The sequence below is a fragment of the Panthera onca genome, chromosome E1, assembly GCF_046562875.1.
Source record: "Panthera onca isolate mPanOnc1 chromosome E1, mPanOnc1 haplotype 2, whole genome shotgun sequence".
Taxonomy (NCBI): Eukaryota; Metazoa; Chordata; class Mammalia; order Carnivora; family Felidae; genus Panthera; species Panthera onca.
Window position 1 is genome coordinate 27,405,761 of NC_138352.1, and position 23,999 is coordinate 27,429,759.

The 23,999-nt window shown below is 55.7% G+C and overlaps 2 protein-coding genes across 2 annotated transcripts in view; one reads left to right on the forward strand and one right to left on the reverse strand.

Moving 5' to 3' along the window:
* SHMT1 (serine hydroxymethyltransferase 1) overlaps positions 1-10,133 on the forward strand; it is a 26,087-nt gene extending 15,954 nt beyond the window's left edge. Inside the window, exons 6-12 of the mRNA XM_060647125.3 lie at positions 853-934; positions 1,791-2,003; positions 4,012-4,128; positions 5,769-5,891; positions 7,949-8,065; positions 8,655-8,765; positions 9,080-10,133. Of these exons, the coding sequence (XP_060503108.2) occupies positions 853-934; positions 1,791-2,003; positions 4,012-4,128; positions 5,769-5,891; positions 7,949-8,065; positions 8,655-8,765; positions 9,080-9,252 (936 nt within the window). The 3' untranslated portion in view covers positions 9,253-10,133. The remainder of the gene's footprint in view (positions 1-852; positions 935-1,790; positions 2,004-4,011; positions 4,129-5,768; positions 5,892-7,948; positions 8,066-8,654; positions 8,766-9,079) is intronic.
* SMCR8 (SMCR8-C9orf72 complex subunit) lies at positions 9,946-23,978 on the reverse strand. The gene is made up of 2 exons (XM_060647119.3): positions 21,100-23,978; positions 9,946-15,184 (listed from the first exon to the last, which is right to left on the reverse strand). Exons 1-2 carry the CDS (start codon positions 23,457-23,459, stop codon positions 14,731-14,733), a joined length of 2,814 nt encoding a protein of 937 aa, XP_060503102.2. The 5' UTR covers positions 23,460-23,978; the 3' UTR covers positions 9,946-14,730.
* Between the last annotated feature and the right edge of the window lie 21 nt (positions 23,979-23,999).

Genomic DNA, 23,999 nt, shown 5'->3' on the forward strand with positions numbered 1-23,999 from the left:
TTGCTTTTGGGGGGGGCAGGATGGGCAAAGAGAGAGGGAGTGAGAGGATCCCAGGTAGAATCCACGCTGTCAGTGCAGAGCCTGATTCGGGACTCCATCTCAGGAACTCTGAGGTCATGACCTGAGCTGAAATCAAGAGTCCAGAGGCTTAACCGACTGAGCCACCCAGGCGCCCTTAATATAACATTATTCTTATTAAAATTTCCTTCCCGATGTTTTGCTGCTTATATGGACGAATAGAACTGGTTTTTGGCTTTTGACCCCACATCCAGTGACCTTGCTAAATTCAATTACTAATTCTAATAGCTTGTCCCTAGAGGCTTGGATCTCCCAGGTAGGCGGTCATCGTGTCTGTGAGTAATGTCAGCTTTGTGCGTCTCCTAATCCTATGTCCTTATTTCTTCCTCTTGCCTCTGTGTACCTGGGACTAGAAGAGGTGTTAGCATCTCGTCTCATTCCCGAAGGTAACAGTGTCTTAGCACCTGCCCTGTGCGGTGCATGTTTGTGGCTCCTGTTTCACTCTGCAGTGGCGTTTTGGTTCCTTCTCCTTCCCGGAAGAACCCCGAGGCGGGGGCTCACTTTTCCTCTCGGGACCCCTCAGGGCATCCTGCCTCCATAGGCGATACCTGGTTGTCCACGCCACGTGCACAGGCCACATACACCGGTACCCCACCTTGCCCTCAAGTCACGCTCTGGGACGTCTTTCCTGTGTCCATGGTGGAGTGGAGCGAACAGCTTTGGGCAGGTGGAGGAAGTCATCTTACCCTTGAGAGTTGGCACGAGTCCCGGTGGGAGGGCAGGCACGGTGTGGTGGACGCAGCCCGAGCCTGCTGTCTCCGTGACATTCCACAGGTGAACCCAGACACTGGCTACATCAACTATGACCAACTGGAGGAAAATGCCCGCCTCTTCCACCCGAAGCTGATTATTGCAGGTGATGAGCTGGGGGGTAAAGGCACCGTATTTGTAGCAGCCCCCTTTGCCTATTACAAAATGAAGATGTGATGTTCCCCAGCTCGCTGCCTCTGCCTCGAATAGCCGGGCTTCTTGGGTCTAAGTATATTCTCTTCTTTCGGGACAAATATCTGTTTTGCCACCTTTAGTACTAGGTGGCAAAAGATCTGAGGCTGTTATCAGAGAAGCATCCAGAAATGTTAACTCCTGGAGCACTTGGCTAGCTCAGAGTACGTGGCTCAAGATCTCAGGGTCGTGAGTTCGAGCCCCGTGTTGGGTTGTAGAGATTACTTAAATAAATAAAAACTTTAGAAATGTGAATGCTTGACTAACTGATGGAGGAAATAACAATAGTTAGGGGCCATCCCAACCACCGTGAAGAGGCACGTGGCCTGAAGAGGCAGGTCAGAGTGGTTGCCTTCGGCACATAAGGATGTTTTTTTGTTTTTAATTTTTTTGTTAATGTTTATTTATTTTTGAGACAGAGACAGAGCGTGAGCAGGGGAGGGGCAGACAGAGAGGGAGACACAGAATCCGAAACAGGCTCCAGGCTCTGAACTGTCAGCACAGAGCCCGACATGGGGCTCGAACCCACGGACTGTGAGATCATGACCTGAGCCGGAGTCGGATTCTTAACCGACTTGGCCACCCAGGCACCCCCACAAGGATGTTTTTTGAGGGTGTTTTTCATTTCCGTTCTCGGGGGTTTTGGAGGGAGAAATCTCTAAGCTTTCGAATATGCCCATCGCGAGGCCCGCGTGCAGGCTTGCGCTCCGGGAGACTCTCAGCTGGCCGTGGGTATCTCTGACTCGACTTTGTCACCTTTGCCGTCTCAGGGACCAGCTGCTACTCCCGAAACCTGGATTACGCTCGACTGAGGAGGATCGCAGACGACAACGGGGCCTATCTCATGGCCGACATGGCGCACATCAGCGGGCTGGTGGCTGCCGGCATGGTGCCTTCCCCCTTTGAGCACTGCCACGTGGTGTCCACCACCACCCACAAAACCCTGCGAGGCTGCCGCGCCGGCATGATCTTCTACAGGAGAGGTATGCTCCGGGGCGTGGGGTACTGGCGGGCTGCTGGCGTTGGCCTTTCTCCTCTGGGGTGCATGCTCGGTTCGGGAAGCTAGGAAAACCCAGGGTCCCTTGAAGGGTCCCTTAAAGAGCTAGTTAGGGGGCACCTGGGTGGCTTAGTCGGTCAAGCGTCTGACTCTTGGTTCCGGCTTGGGTCACGATCCCACAGTTCGTGAGATCGAGCCCCACGTTGGGCTCTGCGCTAACTGCATAGAGCCTGCTTGGGATTCTCTCTCTCCCCCTTTCTCTTCCTGTCCCTCCCCACCTCTCTCTCTCTCTCAAAATAAATCAACTTAAACAAACAAACAAAAACTACTTAAGGAGGGGGCGATCAGTCTGCAGAAGAGATCTGGAAAGAAGCCCTGAGCACAGCTCTTACTTCATTCCTTGGGCATCTGGGTCCTGGAAAAGGAGGAAAGGTATTGTGCCGTGGGTCGACTAGTCTTGCCCACAAGGGGCAGGCACTGTAGCAAAAACAAGACATGCGAGGTTGGCCAGGGGCTACCAGAAGGCCTCGTGGTGCAGCGTCATTCTGGTGACCTCGCTGTGGTCCAGGACGCCTATCCCAGAGAAGGACTCACAGTAATCAAAGCGCAAGACGCTGATGTATAAACCATAGTTACCACTTTAGTCCTTTTAGTGAGGAATTTCTGTTGACTGCCTCCAACCCACATGTAAGCACTCCTTTTATTTGGGGATTCCCCGTGCTTGGGAAAACCAGACCTGTGATCAGATCATCTGGCCCATGATGAGACCGGATCCCCACACACCTGCAGAGAAACCAGCCCCTGGGTGACTGGGTCTCTCTCCCCTGCGGCCTCCTTGCCTAGCCCCCTGGCCAGGACTGGACACACCCATATGCCCGCTAGCGTTCTCAGGTCCTGCTGTCTCAGGACCTTCTTCGGTTGTACCCACGGTTCAAGGCAGGTGGCCAGTCCCACCTGCCTAGAAACTTCCTTTCTTCCCACTGAGCACTGATGTGATTTGCTGCACCTTGAGCAACTCCTGAATCTGCCACGGATGCCCTCTGTGATCCCGGGCTGCTTGTGCAGCCTCTCTGTGCCTCGTTTCCTCACCTCCAGAGAGGGGATCGTAATAATAGCACCCATCCCTTCAGACTACCTTTGGGAGGAGCACATGAATTAACCTTAATGTAAAGTGCCTCGCACGGTTCGTGGCTAACAAGCAGCTCTGTAGAGACAGTAGTTCCTACAACTGATGATTAACTTTGTTTCAGAAAGGAATCCTATTCCTTATTAGAGCCATTATCATATAATATACATCATTATATAAACGAGTCTTCTGTCCTTCAACATAGTCGTCTCGGAAGACTGCTCTCTTGGACACTTGAGGAAATACGCCCAAGCCACATTCTTCATTACGATCTCAGTGTGGGGAAATTTCCTTTTTTTTTTTTAATTGTATTTTTTTTAATGTTTATTTTTGAGAGACTGAGACACAGAGCACGAGCCAGGGAGGGGCAGAGAAAGAGGGAGACACAGACTCAGAAGCAGGCTCCAGGCTCTGAGCTGTCAGCACAGAGACAGACGCGGGGCTAGAACTCATGAGCTGTGAGATCATGACCTGAGCTAAGTCAGACACTTAACTGACTGAGTCACCCAGATGCCAGAGGAATGATGGGAGTTCGATCCTTAACAGTTCTTTTTTTTTTTTTTTTTTAATTAAGTAAGCTCCACGCCCAACATGGGGCTTGCACTCAGGACCCTTAGATCAAGAGCCGTATGCTGTACTGGCTGAGCCAGGCTGGCGCCCCTTTGTGGAGGGAAATTTCTGTCCTTTGATTTCATGTACAGAGGGTGGTCTGCCCCCGCTCCGGAAGCAAGGGGCCCCTCTGCTCTGTACCATCCGGCACTAGAGGCCAGGCTTGTGCTTAGCGCACTCTGGGTTTGAGTCTGGGTAGGGAGAAGACAGAGGGGACAGCCCGTCTCACGTTCCCATTCTGTTGTTTTTCTTCATCCAGGAGTGCGCAGCGTGGATCCCAAGACCGGCAAAGAGACGCTGTACAACCTGGAGTCGCTCATCAACTCTGCCGTGTTCCCGGGCCTGCAGGGAGGTCCCCACAACCACGCCATTGCTGGTAAAATGCCACCAAACCCCACCCGGAGCCCTTGGATGGCACCTGGGGCTGCGCCCTCATCCATGACAGCCCCACGCAAGCTAGGGGTCCTCCTAACTTTGCTCATCCGTGGCCCCTGGTTCCCACCTCACCTGTCCACCAAAAGTGTGTACCAGGACTTGCACATCGGGGAGAAACTAGAACATCTCTGTCCAGGAGATGCTAACGAGCGAGAAAAGGGAAACTGGCGACGGGTGTCAGGGACAAGGGGAGCGAGCGATGACCACTCCACACGTACGTCCACCCGTAGGCAGAACCGTGTTGGGTGAGCTTCTGTACAGTGGGTGTGGCCAGCTTTAAGAAATAACGGGGAGGGGCCCCTGGGTGGCTCGGTCGGTTGGGCATCTGACTTCGGCTCAGGTCACAATCTTGCAGTCCGTGAGTTCGAGCTCCGTGTCAGGCTCTGTGTAGACGGCTCAGAGCCTGGAGCCTGTTTCAGATTCTGTGTCTCCCTCTCCCTCTCTCTCTCTCTGACCCTCCCCTGTTCATGCTCTGTCTCTCTCTGTCTCAAAAATAAATAAACGTTAAAAAAAATTAAAAAAAAAAAAAAACAACGGGGAGGGGATTTAGCAACGAGAAAAAGGCACGGCAAAAGGAGTGGGCGATTAGCACCCAAACCCGGCAAGGGCACGTTGCCTGTCCGCTGACATCCTGACCCTTGCACTGCTGGCCTTGAGGCCGCGTGGGAAACGCCTGGGTCCGATGGCACGGTCACCCAGCAGGCTGTCATCGAGCCATTCCATTCCTGTACAGACAGCTTAGGAAATGTGTGATGATCAGAGTTATTCCAGTGTCGTCTTTGGAACCAAGCAGTTTGGCAGAGGAGCCCAGGACGAAGGCGTACGGTCTCCATCCCGAATGTCACTGGTGTTTCGAAGGAGGGGAGTGGGGGAAGCAAGGAGTGGTGAATTTTAGGCCCCTGGGAGCAGGGAGGGGGTGGGTCTCCACTGGTGTCTCCCCTTCTCCCTTTACACCTACAAACTCCACGTCCGTGGTCTCTTCAACTCTTGGGTGATGGGGTGACCCACCCTGCAGGCGCTCCGGGCCCCTTCCTGTCGTTTCCACCAACACCGATTAGAGGCTTCTGCGCCAGCGCTCAGGCACACGTCTTTTGCCTTCTCCTTCACCTTCTGTGCCCCCTTGAACAGCCCTTGGGATTGACCAAGGTGCCGGAGGAGTCTGGACGTGCAGGCAAACAGGTCTGCACCTCTCACCGGGCCTCTGATCTTTTCGGATCTGCGTGATCTGGCATCAGAGCAAAAGCTTTTTGGGGCAGCTGAGTGTTCATGTTCGCAAAGGACCGTAAAACCCATCTTGCTTAAGAACTGCTTTCCTGTGGTGATCTTACTAGCACAAGACTCCCAGGCCTGGAGAAAGGCTACCTCAAAAGCACCTCCTCAAAGAGGAGAGGCCTGTGGGTTCAGCTGGTTAATTGTAGCATTAAAAAACTACGTATCATCTGGTGGAGGGGGACTATGAACCCCCTCTTTGGTGATACTGAAAAGCAAGGAGGCCTGAGTGGAAGCAAGCGGTGTTCTTGGACTCCTGGTCGGTCTCTTGGTCCCCTCCTGCCTTCCTGACCCCTTCTCTCTTCCCGCCAGGGGTCGCCGTGGCCCTGAAACAAGCCATGACTCCGGAATTCCGGGTGTACCAGCGCCAGGTGGTGGCCAACTGCAGGGCTCTGGCTGAGACCTTGATGGAGCTGGGCTACAAAGTGGTAACAGGTACCAACAGAAAGTGCTGGACGGCCCCCCCACCGACCCCGGGACGGGGGTGCCCCTGCTCCTAGGGGTGGCACTTTAAACCTCGCACCTAGGCCTGGGCGCTGCAGCCACGGCTGTGCATCATCTGTCGCTGGCATGTGACGCGACGGGTCCTCAGGAGAGCTTTGTGGAAGGCCCACCTGAGGCTCAACCGAGAAAGGTTCGGTACCAGTGGTCACACGGCTGGTGGAAGGCACAGTCACAGCTTGGAACACAGCAGGCTCCCAGAGCAGTCTCCCCGGCGATGCCCCACGCCGTCCCACGGGGGTGTCTCCACTCACCCCCGAGGGCCCGGGTACAACAGGCCTTCCCAGTAGGAGTTCATGGCAGCATTCTATCCATGTCTGCTTGAATACAAAAGCTGGTGGTGCTGAGTAAGGCCCCCGTGAGATGGACCTTCCGGGTGAGGGCCCGCTCGGGGGGGTGCGGTCGCTTCTGTCCCTGCGCGTTTCACGGCTAGGACGGCATTTTTCTGGCAGACTTCTGCTCACAAGGCCGCTGTGGATGCTGCCAGTGGGGTGGTCTAGGGAAGCGAGTCCTGGTAGGCCACTGACTCGGGTGCCTACTCCCTGCCCGCGGCCCTTTACGGGGATTTCAGGCCCCGGCCTGAGGAGTGGGCTCCCCACTAGACTAGTCGTGAGCAGCAGAGCTGGGACAAACGCTGTCTCCTCAGCAGGTCTCGGGAGCACCCGTTTTCCGTTTCGCTTCACCTCCTCTTCCCTTTCTTTGTCCTTCATCCTCTGCCTCTTTCAGTTAGAAAGCCCTAGAAATCTCAGTGTGGGCTGCGACCTTCAGGGTCCCTTAGGTCACTCTGTCAGACATGGATGTGCACACCAATACCGCAGGCACCCTGTTAACATGCAGGTTGTGAAGGGGCGCCTGGGCGGCTCAGTCGGTTAAGCGTCCGACTTCAGCTCAGGTCATGATCTCCCGGTTCGTGGGTTCAAGCCCCGTGTCAGGCTCTGTGCTGACCTCTCAGAGCCTGGAGCCTGCTTCGGATGCTGTGTGTGTGTGTGTCTCTCTCTCTTTGCTCCTCCCCTGCTCCCTCTCTGTCTCTCAAAAATGAATAAACGTTAAAAAATTTTTAAAAGATACAGGTTGTGACTCGGCAGGTCTAGGTTGGTTGGGGGTGTTTGTATCCTGCATTTCCATCCAGCTGGCGTGGGACCCACACTTGGCACTACAAGGAGTTAGACCAATGTCCCTGTGGCTACAGACAGCAGACGGCAGCCCCTCAGCCCAGCGAGGCCCAAAGTCTCACGTCAATCTCGGGAGAGGTCTCCACTTTCCTGAGCTCCCAGGGCTGCCCCCACCCCCAGTTCACTCTCCTCTGAGGACACAGTGCAGATGGCCGAAGCAGATAGTGGCGACCGTAAGCCCAGGAGCCAGCGTTCGTGATAACCTGCTTTGTGCCTGGTATGGGCAAAGTGCTATACGTGGCACCTTATCTAAACTTGGCGACAGCCTCGTGAATTATCGCTCTTATTTTGCAAATGGGCGTCTGAGGTTCCCAGATGTTGAGCTGCCTAAAGCCACAGCAAGCGTGAGGGCGTGGTTTAATCTCTGGACTGTGGGGTCCCGCACCTTTGAAGTCATTGCTATTGTCCAAGTGAAGGGCCCGGGATTAATGAGATTTCAAAGTGGAAAGATCCAGGTGCTCGGAAGACCCCTGGTGGCCTTGGTCCAGTTCCAGAAAGTTCTAGTGGCCTCGATATCCTCATGTGTTGGGTCAGGGCGCTGGGCAGCCTAAGCTGGGAAAGCTACCGTTGGTTCCCCTCGGGCTCAAGGACCTGCTCCCAGTCACCAGGTACCCTTTGTAAACTATCACCTCTTAAGTCCTGGGGCATCTTTTGTTTAGCATGGGACTAAAGTCTCTCAGGACACGTGGTGGGGGTGCTCACCTTCCTCATCACATCTGCTTTAGCCTCCTTGATCCCTACCCTCATTTCTTAGGAAGAGAGATTCCTTCACCTGGGAGTCAGCTTTCCACATTCCTACATGTCCAACTTGGTTTCCAGGTGGTTCTGACAACCATTTGATCCTCGTGGATCTCCGTTCCAAAGGCACGGATGGTGGCAGGGCCGAGAAGGTACTAGAAGCCTGCTCTATAGCCTGCAACAAGAACACCTGTCCAGGTAAGAATCTTTGCTGGTCTTCTCTTCTGTACCGCTCCCGTCTTAGATTTCTTTTGGCCAGAGTTGTAGCCGATGATAGTTTGACTCTGGGGACAGACGTATCAAGGGATTTTCAAGGGGCACATACACCGTATGGCATGGGGCAAAATCCTGGCTCTCTTCTGGCCTGCTCCTTCTGATGCAGCTCTAACCCTGCCAGGCACAGAGAGGGAGGGACTGAGGTGGACTGCTCGGAGGGGCTACAGGCATTTGGAGAAGGGAAGCAGGGGCCTCTGGAACAGGCTGGGTTTCTCAGGGGGTTGTAAAAAGAATGTGGGTGATGCATCCCTCACTCACAAGGATGCTAGCCTCCCTTTTGGGAGGTCATGCCACCGAAGGCAACCTCCTTGCTGTTTCATCACAGTGGCCACAACGTGCGGCCGTCTCCTGTGCCTTTGTGCCCGCCTCTGGCATTTAAATCAGCAGTGCCCTGCTTCCGAGATACAGTGGGCACCCACAGGCCAGTTTTTTGGCCAGCTGTCTTCTTAAATGCACAGGGGTCAGTGGGGAGTTGGGTGCAGCCAAAGGACAGAGCCTGTTTGTCTTGAAGGTGACAAAAGCGCACTGCGCCCCAGCGGACTGCGTCTGGGGACTCCGGCACTGACATCCCGCGGATTTTTGGAAAAAGAGTTCCAAAAAGTGGCCCAGTTTATTCACAGAGGTAAGGAGAAAGGGTCAGAGGTTTGCCACTTTAGACTCTGTGTGTGTGTGTGTGTTTAGTTTCTGATTGTGGCTGAGCAGGGCTGAGCGCTGGGGACGAGACAGCAAAGATCACTTTAGCAGCCCATCTAGTCTGAGAGGCTTGTAACTTGTCCTGCCCAAGGAAGGGGGCACACGAGAATCCTTTCCGAGGGTGACGTGAACACCTAAGGCTGTCACGCCCCCGGGCCTCGGGAGTGTCTCCCGGGCCCAGTGGGGCTGCCACACTGGCACTGGGAGCCCACTGGGGACCCGTTCTGTCTCTTGCGGGCGCAGGGATAGAACTGACTCTGCAGATTCAGGACGACGTTGGTGCCAGAGCCACCCTGAAGGAGTTCAAGGAGAAACTGGCCGGGGACGAGAAGCACCAAAGGGCCATCAGGGCTCTCAGGGAGGAAGTGGAGAGCTTCGCGTCTCTCTTCCCTCTGCCTGGCCTGCCTGCCTTTTAGAGGAGCTGCCAGCCCCCACCTGCCCGTGGGCACCTGCCCGGCACCCGAGTGTCGGGACTGCACAGGGACCGCTTGCTCGAGGACCTGGTGCCCTCGTGGGGAGACAGGAGAGCTGCGCCACACGGGACCAGGCTGGGTCAACTTCATGCCCTCTGAGGGGGTTTCTTTTGGACTTTCCTCACATTATCTCCAGAAATCAAAATTCGTTTAAGACCCACTGTTAGTAATTCTGGGACAGGTTATTAAGGAGTTTAAATTTGATCCTTTCTCTCAGTTCTTCTGGAAAATGGCAATTATTTAGCCTGGGTCCGGGGCAGACGAGCGGAAAGACCCCAGTAGTTGCACTCGCCCTTCTCTGAGTTCCCGGGCTTCCTCCAGACTCTGCAGTACAGAAACACCCCAGTTCGGAGCTCCTAAAAGCTTCCTCTTCTTAATGTCTTGTTACGTGGCGGGCTGCTGCAGCACCGATTGATGACCGTTACAAATGAGAAGGCGAATCCTGAAGCCAGGTCCGGACAACCAGTATGGTGGGAGTTTCCCCGTGGCACTCAGGGTGTCGTGGAAACGGTCTCGTTCGCCCCCCACCCCCGGAGGGTACCAGGGCCCATCAGGTGTAAGCACCGGCTGAGGAGAGATGGCTTTCCTTCCCTGTGCCGGATAAGCAACTCCCCCCTGTAATCAGGAGACCAAGCGTCACCTTCCCAGAGAAACTTTATTTTTCACAGAGCCAAAGTGCAAAACATAGATGACCATTTTTAATAAGCACAATCGAATGTGTAACCACAGAGTGTCTACAAGAATCATAAGAGCTTTAAAAAATACAACCAATTTTTATATTTCAAAAATATCTGAACTCAAATAAATTAATTTCTTAAAAAGTACACTTCTCATACTATTTGTTTGGCATTTACTCCGGTTAAACTCTGGTGCGGCCAGACCCAGGAGCCGGCGTCACACGCGTGTTCGCAGTACTCGCGTGGTGACGACCACAGCTCACGTGGCGGTAGAGGACTCACGTTCACACGCGTGGACAAAGGGACATGCGGTAATAAAATAGCTTTCCCAAAATAACAAACACGAATTCATCACAGACTATGCTTTTCACCGCAGTCTTCAAAGGTGGTGCTTATATTAACCCGACCCGTGCAGCCAGCCAGCGTGGGGCAGTCGGTGGGTCCCGCCTGGAAGGCGCCCCTGGGGTCGAGGGTCCAGCACGTTACTGGCATCTATCCCAGCACAGGCGGGGACAACGGCTGCAGACTCCACAGGGTATGGGTGACACAGCAGTCCCCGTATCTCTGCCTCAGTTTGGGAGCCATCATGCTGCCGGGACAGTCTTCCTTTCGGGGGCCTGGCTCCTCCCCCGGCCAGGGCATCTCCAAGACCCTCCTGTGTAGCCTCCACTCTGGAGCTAGATAAGGACTCCCAGGAGGCGTGGGCTCCACACCAGTGGCTTAATTCACTGCAAAGTGCTCGTTCCACGCCCCCCCCACCCGCCGCCCCCCCCCCCCCCCACGCCTCCTTCTCCCCACTATGGTCATACCAAACCTGAACAGAGGAGGCTAGATTAGGTCAGTGCTCACAGCGTTCTCCTTTGGGGGCTCAGGAAAACTTGGGTGTGCTCGGACCTTATCAGCTGAGACTGGTTTTATTTCCGGCCAGAAGTAGCAATTTGATGCTTTCTCCTTTTTGCGGTCTGCTAATACTGTACCTCTTTTAAAGATTCCAGTTTTGTCACTTTCTGTCACAGTACTGGGGAAAAGCCAGAAAGCTAATTGGTTTGCTTCCAAAGCACAAACCAAGGCACTTTCTTCCGAGCTTTCTAGGGAGATGGGAAGTAAAACCGGATTGCTGGCTTGGGAGATCAGCTCCTCGGAAGATCATCCACACTCCCCGACGGGTTCCCTGCCGGCTGAGTGTTACCGCAGAGGAGAAGCTGACCTGCCTTGCAACAGCAGGTCCGGGGAGGTCGGGACATGCGTCTCGCACTGGCGGAAGTGGGCGGTCACCGTGCGCGCCGCTCCCAGCCTCCAGAAACATGTCGTTGAACTGTAGCAGCCCTGGCACTTGGGGTAGAAACTGTTGGACTTCCCAGGATTTGAGCTGGGATATGTCATTTGAGGTTGAAACCTACAATACCTTGACTATAGCAACGGAGAAGCAAAAAGCTAGATGGGAAATGACAGGTGGGCTGTCGCGGTTCATTTCCAAATGCCAGTGCAATCTGTGTAACTTCAGCCCTTGCAAGTCAATCATAGAAAAGTCACAATTTCTAACACCCCAAGATTCCACCGAATGGAGCAAGGTCCCTAGGGAAATGGTGAGGTGTGAGGCAACAGCTCAGGCCGGAGCGTCCCAAGGGCCACACGTGGGCTTCTAGAAACCACGACTGCGTAACTGCTAACCTTACCAGGCTGCTCTCAACCTGGATTGCTTGAGAAAGGGTGGCTGGGGGCAGGAGAGCGGTAACGGATTGGAAGTGAAGTTGAAATAAACTCAGCTTTGGTGCCTGGGCCTTCAAAATGAGTCAGGACTGACAAAGTCAAGGGGCATGGATGTCCTCTGTTTTCTGCAAAGTGTTTTCAGGATGTTTTATCTGAGGCAAACCTGAAACGAATATTTTTAAAGAGACAGCCCTGTCGCATAGAGCTCCCAGCCTTAAGATTTGCAGACGCGGGACTTCTAGTGGGTTCCGCTTCTCCAAAGTGGAGGGGGTCTGAGAAGGGCAGTCCCACAGTCTCAAGTGCCTGCCCACACTGGCTCAGTCCCTCTGCCACCTTAATATCCCTCTGGAAAGAAACATTCTTGGCATCAAGCAATCCTCAGAAACTGCCACACTGAAAAGCTAGGTTTTCACCAAAATTTGAAACTGGAGTCTAACTACTTGTCAGGGAAGAGAGCTTTCTTTCACGGAGGAACGACTCAAGGGAGACGCTCCTCACCCACTCTTTCTGAGGCTGGCCCCAGGACAGGGCACAGCCGTTCTGTTCACACCCGACTGGTCTCTTGCCTCAGAATCCTGGGGCCTCTGGAACCATCCTCGAGGCAGAGCTTCCAAGCAAGCACCCTCCAAAGTGACTTCTACTTCAGACTACCGTGTTGCATGGCCTTAGCTTCTAGAAGGCCAGATGTGACTGACCTTCTGCCTTGATCAGTTTCCCAGGTGACAGCAGTGTTAACTGTAGAGTCCGTGATGCTGTGGAACAGGATGAAAAGCAATGGTGGTGCCAACGATCGCTTTCAACTTTGTCAAACGGACCCCACAGACCCTTCTTTCCCTTGGAGATAAAGTGTCATAAGGTCATGTCCCTGGAGGCCTGAGTAGACAGCAGTGAGCCACCCGGTTAGAAAACAGAGCAGCATCTTGAACACGAGGGACACGGGAGGCGGCAACGAAGAGGGGAGCCCATGGAGAGAAACAGGCATCCTACGCAGCCTTCCCCACATGCAAACACACGCTTGACATTTAAAAGCTGCCAAAACATTCCTGGCGACTCTTCTGTGCGTGAACAAAGTAACGGGCACGGGTACAAAGAACACCCGTGAGATGTAGACAGACCGTCTACCTTAAAAGGTCCTCAGTCCCAGCCTCGGGAACGAAATCACACACCCTCTGCCAGGAATGTGGACCCTGACTGGAAGCCGGCGGCCAGGAGCCAACGGGCCACATCCTTGTGTGGAGGACCCGGGCGAGGAAGCGGCCACGGGAGGGATGTGACGCAAACCCCCCTTGGGTTCCCGCCTCCGCTACCTGACTCCGACGGTAGGCCACAAAGCTGACAGACCAGTCTCAACAGCAAGACCCCAACTACCCGGAACACGGCACCGGCAGGTGCACACACGCGTGCTCAGGAGCAACCGCCCGTGGCTGGTTCGGGTCTGTTTTATCACAATTTTCTTGGAACGAATTAAAAAGCAGAAATACTAAGAGTTCTCCCTAGTTGGAGGGAAAAAAAAAAAAAAAAAAGCAGCCATACAAAAAAAAAAAAAAAAGTGTAAAAACTTCAAGGTTGCAAGAAACTCTATCAAGAAACCAACAGCAACTGAGTAAGGAGCCTCAGGGGGGTCATGGAGGGTGAGTCGGGGATTGTCTCCTTCCCTGAAGGGAGGACTCACACGGGACGGGAGTGAGCTGCCGAGAGGTGAATGTACTTACGGGGGCCCGCATGGGGGCGGGAGTGAGCCGCAGTGAGGAGCATGTACTTGGGGGACCCACATGGGGACGGGAGCGAGCTGTGGTGAGGTAAGCACACCTGGGGGACCCGCGCGGGACGGAGTGAACAGTGGTGAGGTGCGTGTATCTGGAGGGCCCGCGTGGGGGCAGGAGTGAGCAGCGGTGAGGTGTGGGTATTCCAGGCCCGCGGGGGACAGATCCACGAAGACAGCCAGCCACACAAGGAGGCTCTCCTCCTTCCCGGGGGAGACCCTGCCCGCCCGGACCAAGCAGCCGGGTGGAACTGCGCCGTCACCGTGCCCACAAGACCCGCAAGAGGTAGTGAAGTGGTTGCAAAGGTTTGCTGTGGGTGGGGGACTGGGGTGTGACCTCGGCCGAGTGCCAGCATGTCTGCAGACCTTCCCCAAGAGGACAGCGTGGACTCGCTCCCAGAAAGGCTGGTGGGCTGGGCCCCAGAGGCCCGCCGGCTCTTCGTCACTTGCATGGGGGCGACGGCACCGTGGCCCCGGGCTCTCCAGCTGCGAGAGCAGCTCTCACTCACAAGCAGGGACTAGCGACTAACGCTAGTCCCTCCTGCTGACCCGGGGGAGCAAGGTGAGAGCCCCCCCCCCCCCCCAGGCACTTCTGTGCCTAGTGGGGAAGCGAGGACCAGACAGGGTGCTGCCCACTCTGCCTGCAGCCTCGGGGCGCAGGTCACGCGTCTGCCGCCACCCACCTGAGGCACGGCTGCCTCCCCTCCATGTCACTCATTCAGGGGCTTTCTCTGGGATGATGGGCTCTAGGGGGCCGAGTAAAAGACCCTAGCCGGGATCTGAATGGGGCAATGGATGTTCCGTTGTCCGGTTTCCCACCAAACCATTGCAGTTAACGGGGCGCTTCCCTTCATTTTGCGGCCCATGTGTCTGGGAGCTGAATGCGTAGCCTGCTCCTCCCGCGTGGGCTTCACCTTTCCACCCCTCACGCCCCCCACCCCCACCCCCCGCACCGTCAAAAGGGCGCTGGCTCTCTTCTGGCCCGGCTGCCAGTCCTCGGGGAGCCGAGCGCCCCCCCCCTCCTCGCCAGGGGGGCCGAGAGGCCTAGTGCCGTCCTTACCGACGCCTTCGGAGAGCCAGGCGCCCGCCTCTGCCAGGGTCCCGACTCCCACACCGCCCGAGGCCACGTGGGAACCAGCGCCGCCACCTTGGTTTCCTTCCCACTCAGGTCGCCAGCAGCCCAGACGGCTCAGAGGGCCGCCTGCTCGCGCCAACCCCTCCCCTCCCCGTACCCTGAGTCACAGGTCTTGGTCACAGTGGCTGGGACTGACCTCAGATTTTGTACAAAAAGCTGGGGACGTAGTCGAACCTGAGCGTGGGGTGGCCGGTCCCGGGAGGCTCCTGCACGTAGTGCAGCTTCAGCAGCTCAGCCAGGTACTGGACCACCTTCGTGTCTTCGTTCACCAGACCCAGGTTCAGCTTCAGGAAGCTCGCCCGGCGGCTGGCCAGCAGTTCCTCGGTCTCCCTGTCGTGGGCAGGCAGGTGCAGGTGGTGGCAAAAGGTGTAGAGGAAGGCCTTGGAGCAGAGCTGGGTGAGCACGCTCTGGACGTGCAGGTAGTAGGTGCTGCCCCGCTTGATGTGGGTGCGGTGGTCGGCCAGCCGGGGCACCAGGGCGCCTCTGTAGAGGGGGCAGCGCAGGGTTTTGCTGTCCAGGTCCAGGATGCTCGTGTAGCGGCTGTAGCGGCTCAGGGTGTGGAGGGTGCCGGCGCCGGCTGGGGACGTCACTCTGAAACACACAGGCCAACGTCAGGAGGAAAGACTCGGGGCGGGGCGGGGGAGTCTTCCCGCTTCCAGGCCGGCCTCCGCCGGCCAATACTCACTAGCTCTTTCTGGAAGGCAGATCTGATCATGATGCTCTTCAAAGGGCTCCTCGCCACCCCCGTGACCGAGTTCAAGTGCCCTGGCATGGCCCACGGGCCCTGCTTCCTGTTGGCCTCTGAGGCCCTATCTGTTACATCCACGACTTCCTTGTGGCCACGCCAAGCTTTCAGGAGGGCCTCAAAATCACCGGCCTTCGTGCTCTGCCCAGAATGCCCTTCCCTTCCATTGGTACTTGGTTTATGGCAATTCGAGCCTTACCCAGCCATCCCTGATCCCCTCCTCTGCTTCCCTGCTTTCTTTGCTTCGTGACCCTGGCCAAGTTCCTTAGCCCTTCAGAGCCCCCTCTGTAAAACAGAGATCACTGGTCCTGCCTCAAGCGGTCACCGCAGAGACAAAATGGGCTGTGCTTAGGAGAGTGCCTGGCCCTCAGTATTACCAGCCCAGCAATGATCAGCGTGGGGACTGCCATTTAGCTCTTGTCTCTCCCACTGGACAAGGCTTCTGCAGACCCAGGACCATCTGATTTGGCCTCCTGCCCCACTGCCCACTACTGTGCCCATACATCAGAGGCAGGCAAGGCTTGTTCAGTGAGGGAAGGGGTCAGAGTGATCAGCCCTAGTAGCTCTGTACAATCCTCTAGATCAGGGGCGCCTGGGGGGCTCAGTCAATTAAGCATCCGACTCTTGGTTTTGGCTCATGATCTCACGGTTTGTGAGTTCGAGCCCTGCGTCGGGCTCTGTGCTGACAGCTCGGAGCCTGGAGCCTGCTTTGGATTCTGTGTCTCCTTCTCTCTCTGCCCCTCCCCAACTTGTGTTCTGTCTCTCTGTGTCTCTCAAAATATAAATAAATGTAAAAAAAAAAAAAAAAAAAAAATTCTCTAGTTGAATTTTCCCAGAGAGTCACCCTGCAGTCTGGCAAATGTCTGCCTGACCAGAAATTTCATAGGCGGACACAGTTCTGGAATTCAGGGCTTGTGCCAGACCTGAGATACTGTGGACAAAGGGCTGACAATCACTCGGGACCAAGGTAACCTCCTATTTTTTCCTTCCTGGGTGCTGTCATCTCGTGTAGTTAACAGCATCTACTACATACCAGGCAGTGACCTAGGGGCTGAACAGGCAACGAAGAATGAGCCTGGTCAGCTGGGAAGAAAGGACAGGCACACGGTAGGTACACTGAGTAGAGATGTGGTCTGGGTCTCCACGGGGAGGCCCGGGGCCAGGAAAATCCTGGAAGAACGGCCTCGGAGCTGGGCCTTACAAGAAAGGTGGGCTCCGAGAACCTCAGGGGGCATCCAGATCATACAAGAACAGGACCACAGAGACGGGAAAACAGCCACATGGGCCATGTGTCGTGAAAACCACGAGGAGAGCAGTGGGGTGGGGACCCCATCACATAGGCGATGAAGAAGCAGGGCTTGCAGGTGGCTCACTGGCTTCTTGGGGACACCGCCTTCTCAGTCCACTCCTGAGGCACCCTTACCTCCCTCGGAATGGGGCCCAGGCCGCAGGCCAAATGCCTCTTCAACCTTGGCACATCCAGCCCCCCGAGGTTCTGCCACAGCAGAAAAAGCCAGGCCTCGCCCCCGTCTTCCTGTCCCTCATTCCAGCCACCTGTCCTGCTGGAACACCCTGCCTCGGCCCTGCCACTCCCAGGAGCTCTGACACCCCCACACCTACCCCTACCTACAGAGGCACCACTTTTTAAGAAGATGCTGCTCCTTCTAACTCTCCCTCCACCTGTTTCCCACGAAGCTCGTCAGGAGGCGAGCCGGCACGGAAAGAGGAAAAGCCCCAGGGCTTTGGGCCTCTGCTCCTCCCACACCTGTCTTAGGTTCATTACCGCCCATCCCAACACCGGAGGCAGCCTCTGGACACATGTGGACACTGAAGCCCAGAGAGGGGCCGTGGCTCACGCAAGGTCCCCCAGCTAGAAAGTGGCTGAGCCAGGACGCAACCAGGGCCTCTACCCGCCCCTCCACCCCCCCACAGCTAGCACTCTCTCCCGTGAGTACTGAGCTCTGTTTTTCAAACAGTCCAGCGCTTGTTCCTGCTACCTGGAAGCAATACAATTACCCCTCATTTTGATTTCAAATGGGAAACCAACGTGAGTATTTACCCATCTCGTATACCCACGTGTGATAGATCTGACAGACGAGCATTTCCAGGCAGAAAGCCTACTTCGGTGGAAAAAAAATCCAAGGGCGGTGAAACCGGCAGTTTTGGGGTGAGAGTCTTTAAAAACAGATTATCATCTGAGCTGATTTTGGCTGGAGTCAAAGCACCTGAGAGGGGACAGACCCTCCTGGGTCAGAGTTCTCGGATTCCAGATTAACCCAGCACGGGGGGATCGACCCCTGCCATTGCTGAGCAACCCATCCCTGGGCAGGAACTTCACGGCCACTCTTCTACTCCTCCTCTTGAATGCTGGCCCTCAGACGGGCCTCAATCTGCCTCGCGGTTTGAAGACTGCTTCTGCCTGCCGGGCTGACTCACCACCTCTCCGCAACTCTGAGCGTGTCCAAGGACAGGCTCCACACGGGGGCTCTGCGACATTCTGGATGCGCACCTTCCCCACAGCTGCACACGGTAAGCATCTTAAGCCCCACTCACAGACGTGTCCAACAAGCTTTGCGAACGGACGAGAAGAGAAGACTGGCCCAAATTCACACGGCGGACAGTGGCAGCGTCAGGACCTGAGCTCACAGCGCCCACTGTGTCCCTCCCTAACCACAAGGAACCACGACTCCTCGGGTTTTCATCTCAGAATGAGAATGAGAATTTCATTCTCGGAATTCATACTGGGTCGACTGCTCACCTCCCAGGATTTCTTTGGGTGAGCGGTGGCCAAACCAGTCCCCACTCCCGTGACGTGCCCCCTAGGGAACAAGGCCTCCGACCCCTGCCCACAGTATCTCGTACCAGAGCGGGACCCTCTGGAGGCAGACGCTGCCAATTCCCAGCATATGCGCACGTCCAGAAGGTCTGAGAAGCAGAGCAACGGGAGGCACGTCCCCCCCTAGGGAATGTCTGCAAAGCTCTCGCCTGTCACTTCTGATGGGTCCCTCGCCTTCACAGAGGGATGCTGAAAGGCTCTAGAGCCTGGCCGGGGAGGGCCACACTCAGCGGCCGCTGCCTTGGCCCGCCTGCTGTGAGTCGGTACGCGTCCCTGCGAGGTTATCCGAGAAAGGTTCACAGTGATCAGGTACAGACCTGACGCGATGGGCCCTTCCACACCTGCTGTCACGACCCAGGTCTCGTCAGCTCCGTGTGCAGATACAAACAGGCTCAGAGGTCAGGCTGACAGAGCGGTGACAGAGCTGGGGCTGGCGTGGGGGGCCCCATGAAGACAGCGCCTGTCCTATCACGGGGATGCACCATGGCTGACTCACCTTACAATTCTGGCAGCAGGCCGGGTGGCCGGCATTTAATAGCCGCCTATAAACTTTTGGCAAATGGTCATTCAGTGATCCAACCCTCTCATCTGCTCAGGAGGGAACAGAGCCTCGCGTGGAGGAGTGACCTGTGGCTAAATACTGGTAGAGCCGGCCCGGGACTCAGACCAACTCGAACCCTTTGCACCTCGGGGAGCCCGTCCGCCAGCTACTCTCTCGCACCCACAGACTTCATTACTGGATCACAGCAGGTGTTCCAAGGCAGACCAGCCTAGGCCTCAGAATCCTCAACACAGCACTCCAGCCAGGTACCCAAGAGAGCAGAGCTGGTGTAAGAGATGAACTTCTTTTGCCGTTCTGGCACATTCTAAGGAGGGAATTTCAGGGAAAGCAGAAAGGGCGACACTGTCCTGAGCCTGGTCCTGGATAAGCGGGCCGTCAATAAATTGATGTGCGTTTTAGATTCACCATCTTTAGAGGTGAATAAGTGGAAAGGTCAAAGGTTGGGGTGAAGGGGTCAGTTGGAGAAGAGGTGTGTTTAAGGGACACCGACACGTTATTCCACCAAGACAAGTAGCAAAGACAATCCATGAAAAGTCCTTCCCTTCCTGCAACAGATGGGTTAAACCCGAGCATAGGGCTGGCATCAGCCGAGGGACGGGATCCCGAGAGGAAGGACAAAGCCCACAAGGGCACCCAGTGCAGCCCTCTAACTCCTGATTCTGCATCCACAAGCAAGGACTCAACTCGGTGGTTTCCTGTGTGGCCCAAGGAGGGGACTGTTCCAGGTGTCTTGGCCATGTCATACCAAGTCCCCATGACACGCTGGCAAGCCCACCCTCCTGGTCACTCAAGCCGAACACCTCAAGCCTTCCCCAAGCACCACTGTCCCTCATTTCCCACACTTCACTAACCTGCCCCGTTGGTTTTCTTAGAACACACGATGCACTTGCTGTTGGAACTCTCCTCCCTGTTCAGCAAGGCTCTGGCCACCCGTCTCTGCTCCTGAACTATGAAGTCTTCCAGGGCAGCGTCCTTGCTCAGGTACCCCCAGATGGTACCCCAGCACCCGCCAGCGTGGCCAACGAGCCAAGTCAAGACGGGGAGACAACACTTGCTTGAATCTCGGCACCACGACCCCGGGGAAAGCCTAACGCAGCAAGGGTTAGAGTGAGGGCCGGGTGACTTCTGCAAGAGGAGCAAACAGGGCAACTCGGGACACGGCGACCTCACTGATACCGAGGACCTCAGCAGAAGGCAAGACGGAAAATCGGAACAAACGGTTGCTGACTGCAGCGGGGCAGAAATTCCTTTTGCTCTTTTCCATGTGACGTGGGAGGTGCAGGCTGCCTGCGTCAGCGCCTCTGTTTTACAGATGTGCAAAGTGGGCCGCTGGCAAGAGGATGAGGGCACACCCTGAGGGAAAGAGACCCTTACACCAGACAACTTGTCAAGCAGTATTTGGAAAAAAACAAAAGAGAGTCTACTAAACCTCCAGTAACTTGGAGAAATGAAAGAGCATTCAAACAGAGAAAGTAGGAATTGGGCCTTGCATTTCCTTATTATTTAAAAAAAAATTTTTTTTAATGTTTATTCATTTTTGAGAGACAGAGAGAGAAAGAGAGAGAGAGAGAGCACGCACAAGCAGGGGAGGGGCAGAGAGAGAGGGAAACACAGACTCCGTCCGAAGAAGGCTCCAGGCTCTGAGCTGTCAGCACAGAGCCCGAAGCAGGGCAGGAACTTTCGAGCCACCACGAGATCATGACCTGAGGCAAAGTCAGACACTTAACCAACTGAGCCACCCAAGCGCCCCTTGCATTTCCTTATTAAGACAGACTTCTAAGTTGGGGGGCGGGGGGGGGGGGAACAGCCTTCTAGGGTGAACAGGACAGTGGAGTAAAAGCCACTGGACCCCTCTGATGTCCCCGTCACCAGTGATGGCTGCCATCTTCTAGGAATACCACAGACCTTTCTCAGAAGCAGGTCTGCCAATCATTTATACCATAGTGTGAATTTGAGGATCATCAAGAACCTGAGATCTGGAAGTCAGCCGTCCCCCAACGCTTGCTGGTATACCAGATAAACTCCATGTCCTACTGAGTCAGAATCTCTTGGGGGATAGGGCCCAGAAATTCACGATCTAAACAAATTCCCCTAAATAATTCTGACCCGACAGGTTGCAGACCTCAGTTGGCAACCACTTAGGAACCGCAACCCCTCACGGGAGGGACAAGGAAAGAGAAGACCAGAGAAACGGAAGGACGTGCCCAAAGTTACAGAGTGAGTGCTGGGGGTCCGGTCTGGAAGCCAGGTCTCCCGATTCTGGCCCCACCACGCGGACGCGTTACCCTCACCCAGAGGGATGGATGTTCAAAACCTCGTCTCTAACTGGACAGGGCCCTTCCCCACCCCCGGTAAACAGTTACCTCTGCAGGCCGATCAGCTTCCACTTCTGAAAATCTGTGATGTGCAAAGGAGAGGAGACCCAGTGCTTCACCGGTTTGGCGTGACGGCTGTGGTTGGGGACAAAGATGGACAGCGCCGTCACGAGCTTCCTCACTATGGCCTCATCCTCCCCCAGGACCACAAGGGTCCTCCCGCTGAGCAGGGAGTAGATGGCTGGATGGGCAAAGGGGTACTGACGGATGAATTTTAAGGCGTTCTGGCCAGCCCTCTTTTTATGCCTCTCAGAAGAGGGCCCGGTGGGATGAGCAGAGGAGGGAGTCCTGTCTGAGCTGGTGGAGGCTATACTGCTCATATTACTGGTAGTGTCCGAGTAGTTGTCCAGGCTGGTCTTACTGACATCCCGGCTAGCCAGCAGGCGGCTCGGGTCCAGCTCAAAGGCAGGGAAGCCTTCAGAACTGTTGTCTTGGGAAGGGCTGGCGTTTTCCCCCGCAAAGTCCACATGGAACCCCTGGTCTTTCTGCCTGTAGCGCTGCGGGGGGCTGCTCACTACTCCGTCCGGGTCAGAGTGTGTGTGGGCTGGGGTGGAGAGGGGCACCGGCAGGCTGTCACTCTCCTTCCCAATGCAGCAGGAGGAGTCCGTCTGGGACAGGGTGTTTTCTAGGCTGCCCTCCTCTGCCTCGGCCAGCTCTGGCGGGCTGATGCTCGCCTGGAAGTGGATGGCTCCCTCGCTGTCATCTGCGTACGATTCTTCTTCGTTAATGGCACTTGGGTAGCTGGCCTTAAAGTCATCGGGGATGAGGGCCTCAGAGGGGCAGGTGCTGAGGACTTCGATGCTGTCCTCGCTGATGGTCCTGTGGCTGACTGCTTTGCTCCGGACCACCTGGGGGCTCAATGGCACCGTGAGGCTGGCCTGGCTGTCAGACTTAGACAGCACAGAGGTGGACTTCTCCGTGCCCAGAACCTCGATGCTTTCGCCACTGCTGACGCTCCCTTTCATATCCATATCCAGGCAGTCCAAGTTTTCCTGGGGGTCAAAACTGCTCAATTCTGTCACCTCCACTTCCTTGTACTCCTCATCCCCAAGTTCCTGCTCCATCTTGATCGGCACAGACTCCACACTGGACTTGTAAGAACCGACGCTGATGAACACTTGAGGAATCGGACACTCTTCCGGAGACCTGGAAGGCGGCCTGCCTGGACTGGGCTTAGGGGGCGCGCTCTCTTGTTTCTCTACCATTCTGTCGTCCCCCTCCACAAAATCTTCAAAGAGGAAGTTTGTTATGTGCTGTTGCTTTAGAAGCGCTCTGTCAATCTGGCTGGTCAGGAGGTAGCACAGGTCTCCTCTGAACATGTGCTCTATGTGGCTGAGCTGAGCCAGGGTCTGGGTGAAGTACTCCGTGTCACAGAGCTCTTCCAAGGTCTTCAGCTTCTTGTCAAAACACTTGGTGGACTTTGCTTTGATGAGTTTGGGGGTGTAGGCAGGTCTGCAGGCGTAAAGGTCCGCGTCAGCCGACTCATCCGGGTTAGAGGTAGTGGCTACCTGGTCGGCCTGATCCCGCGTGGGCTCTGTCTCCGCGGAACACAAGGCAGACCCCTTCGACTTCCGATGAGGGTATGAGCGGATCTGCTTCAGCAGATCTTGGTGTTCAATTATGGACTTCTCTACACTGGCCAGCTCGTTGGCTTTCTCAATTGCCTGAGATGAGTAAAAGCCCTTGTCGTTGGCCTTTTTCTGGATCTCCGTTTCGGTGTGCAGCACTGTCCTGGTGTAATCCAAGTCTTTCAGCTTTTTTTCAAGTTCTCCCGCAAATGCCTTCCTGTTGCCCGTCTTCAAGCACTCAGAAGCTTTGGAAAACTCGGCTGAGAGCTCCTGAAACTGCTGCATGATTTTGTGCTGGTCCGCTGAGATATAAGCCATGCAAAAGGGCCTCACAAAGCCCCGGGCCTCCAGGTCGTACAGGGTAAGGTGGTGCACGTAGGCAAAGGCTCCCTCCTTGGAGTCTCCCAGCACCACCTTGGAGTCCTCCACAAAGTTCAGCTTGGGGTAGGCAGAACCCGGGGGATGGCCCACAAAGGAGGCCTGGTAATCCACAGACATGATCCGCAAGGAGAAGTAATTGAGATCAAAAGTACCAAAAACTTTGGTGTCATTGGGGATGGTCAGCAAGGGTTGGGGGCCCACCTGCTCGGAGAACTCGGAAATAAGGATGAAGTCCCGAGAGAACTTGGCCCCGGACAGTTTGGACCATGGGTTGGCTCCTTGGCTGGCGAAGGGGAAGAGTGGCACCGAGTACTCCTCGGGCAAGGCGGGCTCATTGTAAGGCTCCTCCTCGTACTCCTCCTCTTTGGTGAAGGCCACCACGTCAGGGGCGCTGATCATATTTCCAGATGTATGGAGAGAACATTGAGAAGAAGTGAGAAAGAATGCGGGGTAATCAATGCAGGGAAGCCACGCCTCTGGAAGAGGAAGCAAAGTCCTTGCGGTCTTCTTTGCACCTTCAGGGGTACTAGGCTGTCTCTCGCACACTCGAAGGCTCGAACTCCCACAATCCCGTCAGAGATACAGCTAACTCTTCCAGAGCCCCGAGGGGCCTCATGAACTCCGCAGGTCCGGAAGACCGAGTAGGCGGGTTACCCTCCTTCTCCTCCTCCTCTGGCGAGGGCGTCCGGCGCAGGACACCTGCAGCGAGGTCACTCGCACACCCGAACCCGCCGCGACAGCAACAGCCCAGCCCTGAACCGGTGCCTAACGCGGGACTACGGGCCGCCGCAGGGGCCAGTCAAGCGCTGCCGCCCCCACGGCCCGAGGGCAGAAACCGTCGCGGCTCCTTGGACGCCACAACCTGGAGCAGGCTACCGCGGCGCCGCCATCTTGGCATCACATGACTCGCGGTGCCTTGCGCCGCGTGACCCGGAAGCG

Bases quoted from the DNA above. Each gene is read 5' to 3' on its own strand.
- SMCR8 (XM_060647119.3), bottom strand. From the start codon at position 23,459: ATGATCAGCGCCCCTGACGTGGTGGCCTTCACCAAAGAGGAGGAGTAC. The intron at 15,185-21,099 runs GTAACTGTTTAC...TGTGTGTTTCAG, and splicing joins AAGCTGATCGGCCTGCAGAG to AGTGACGTCCCCAGCCGGCG.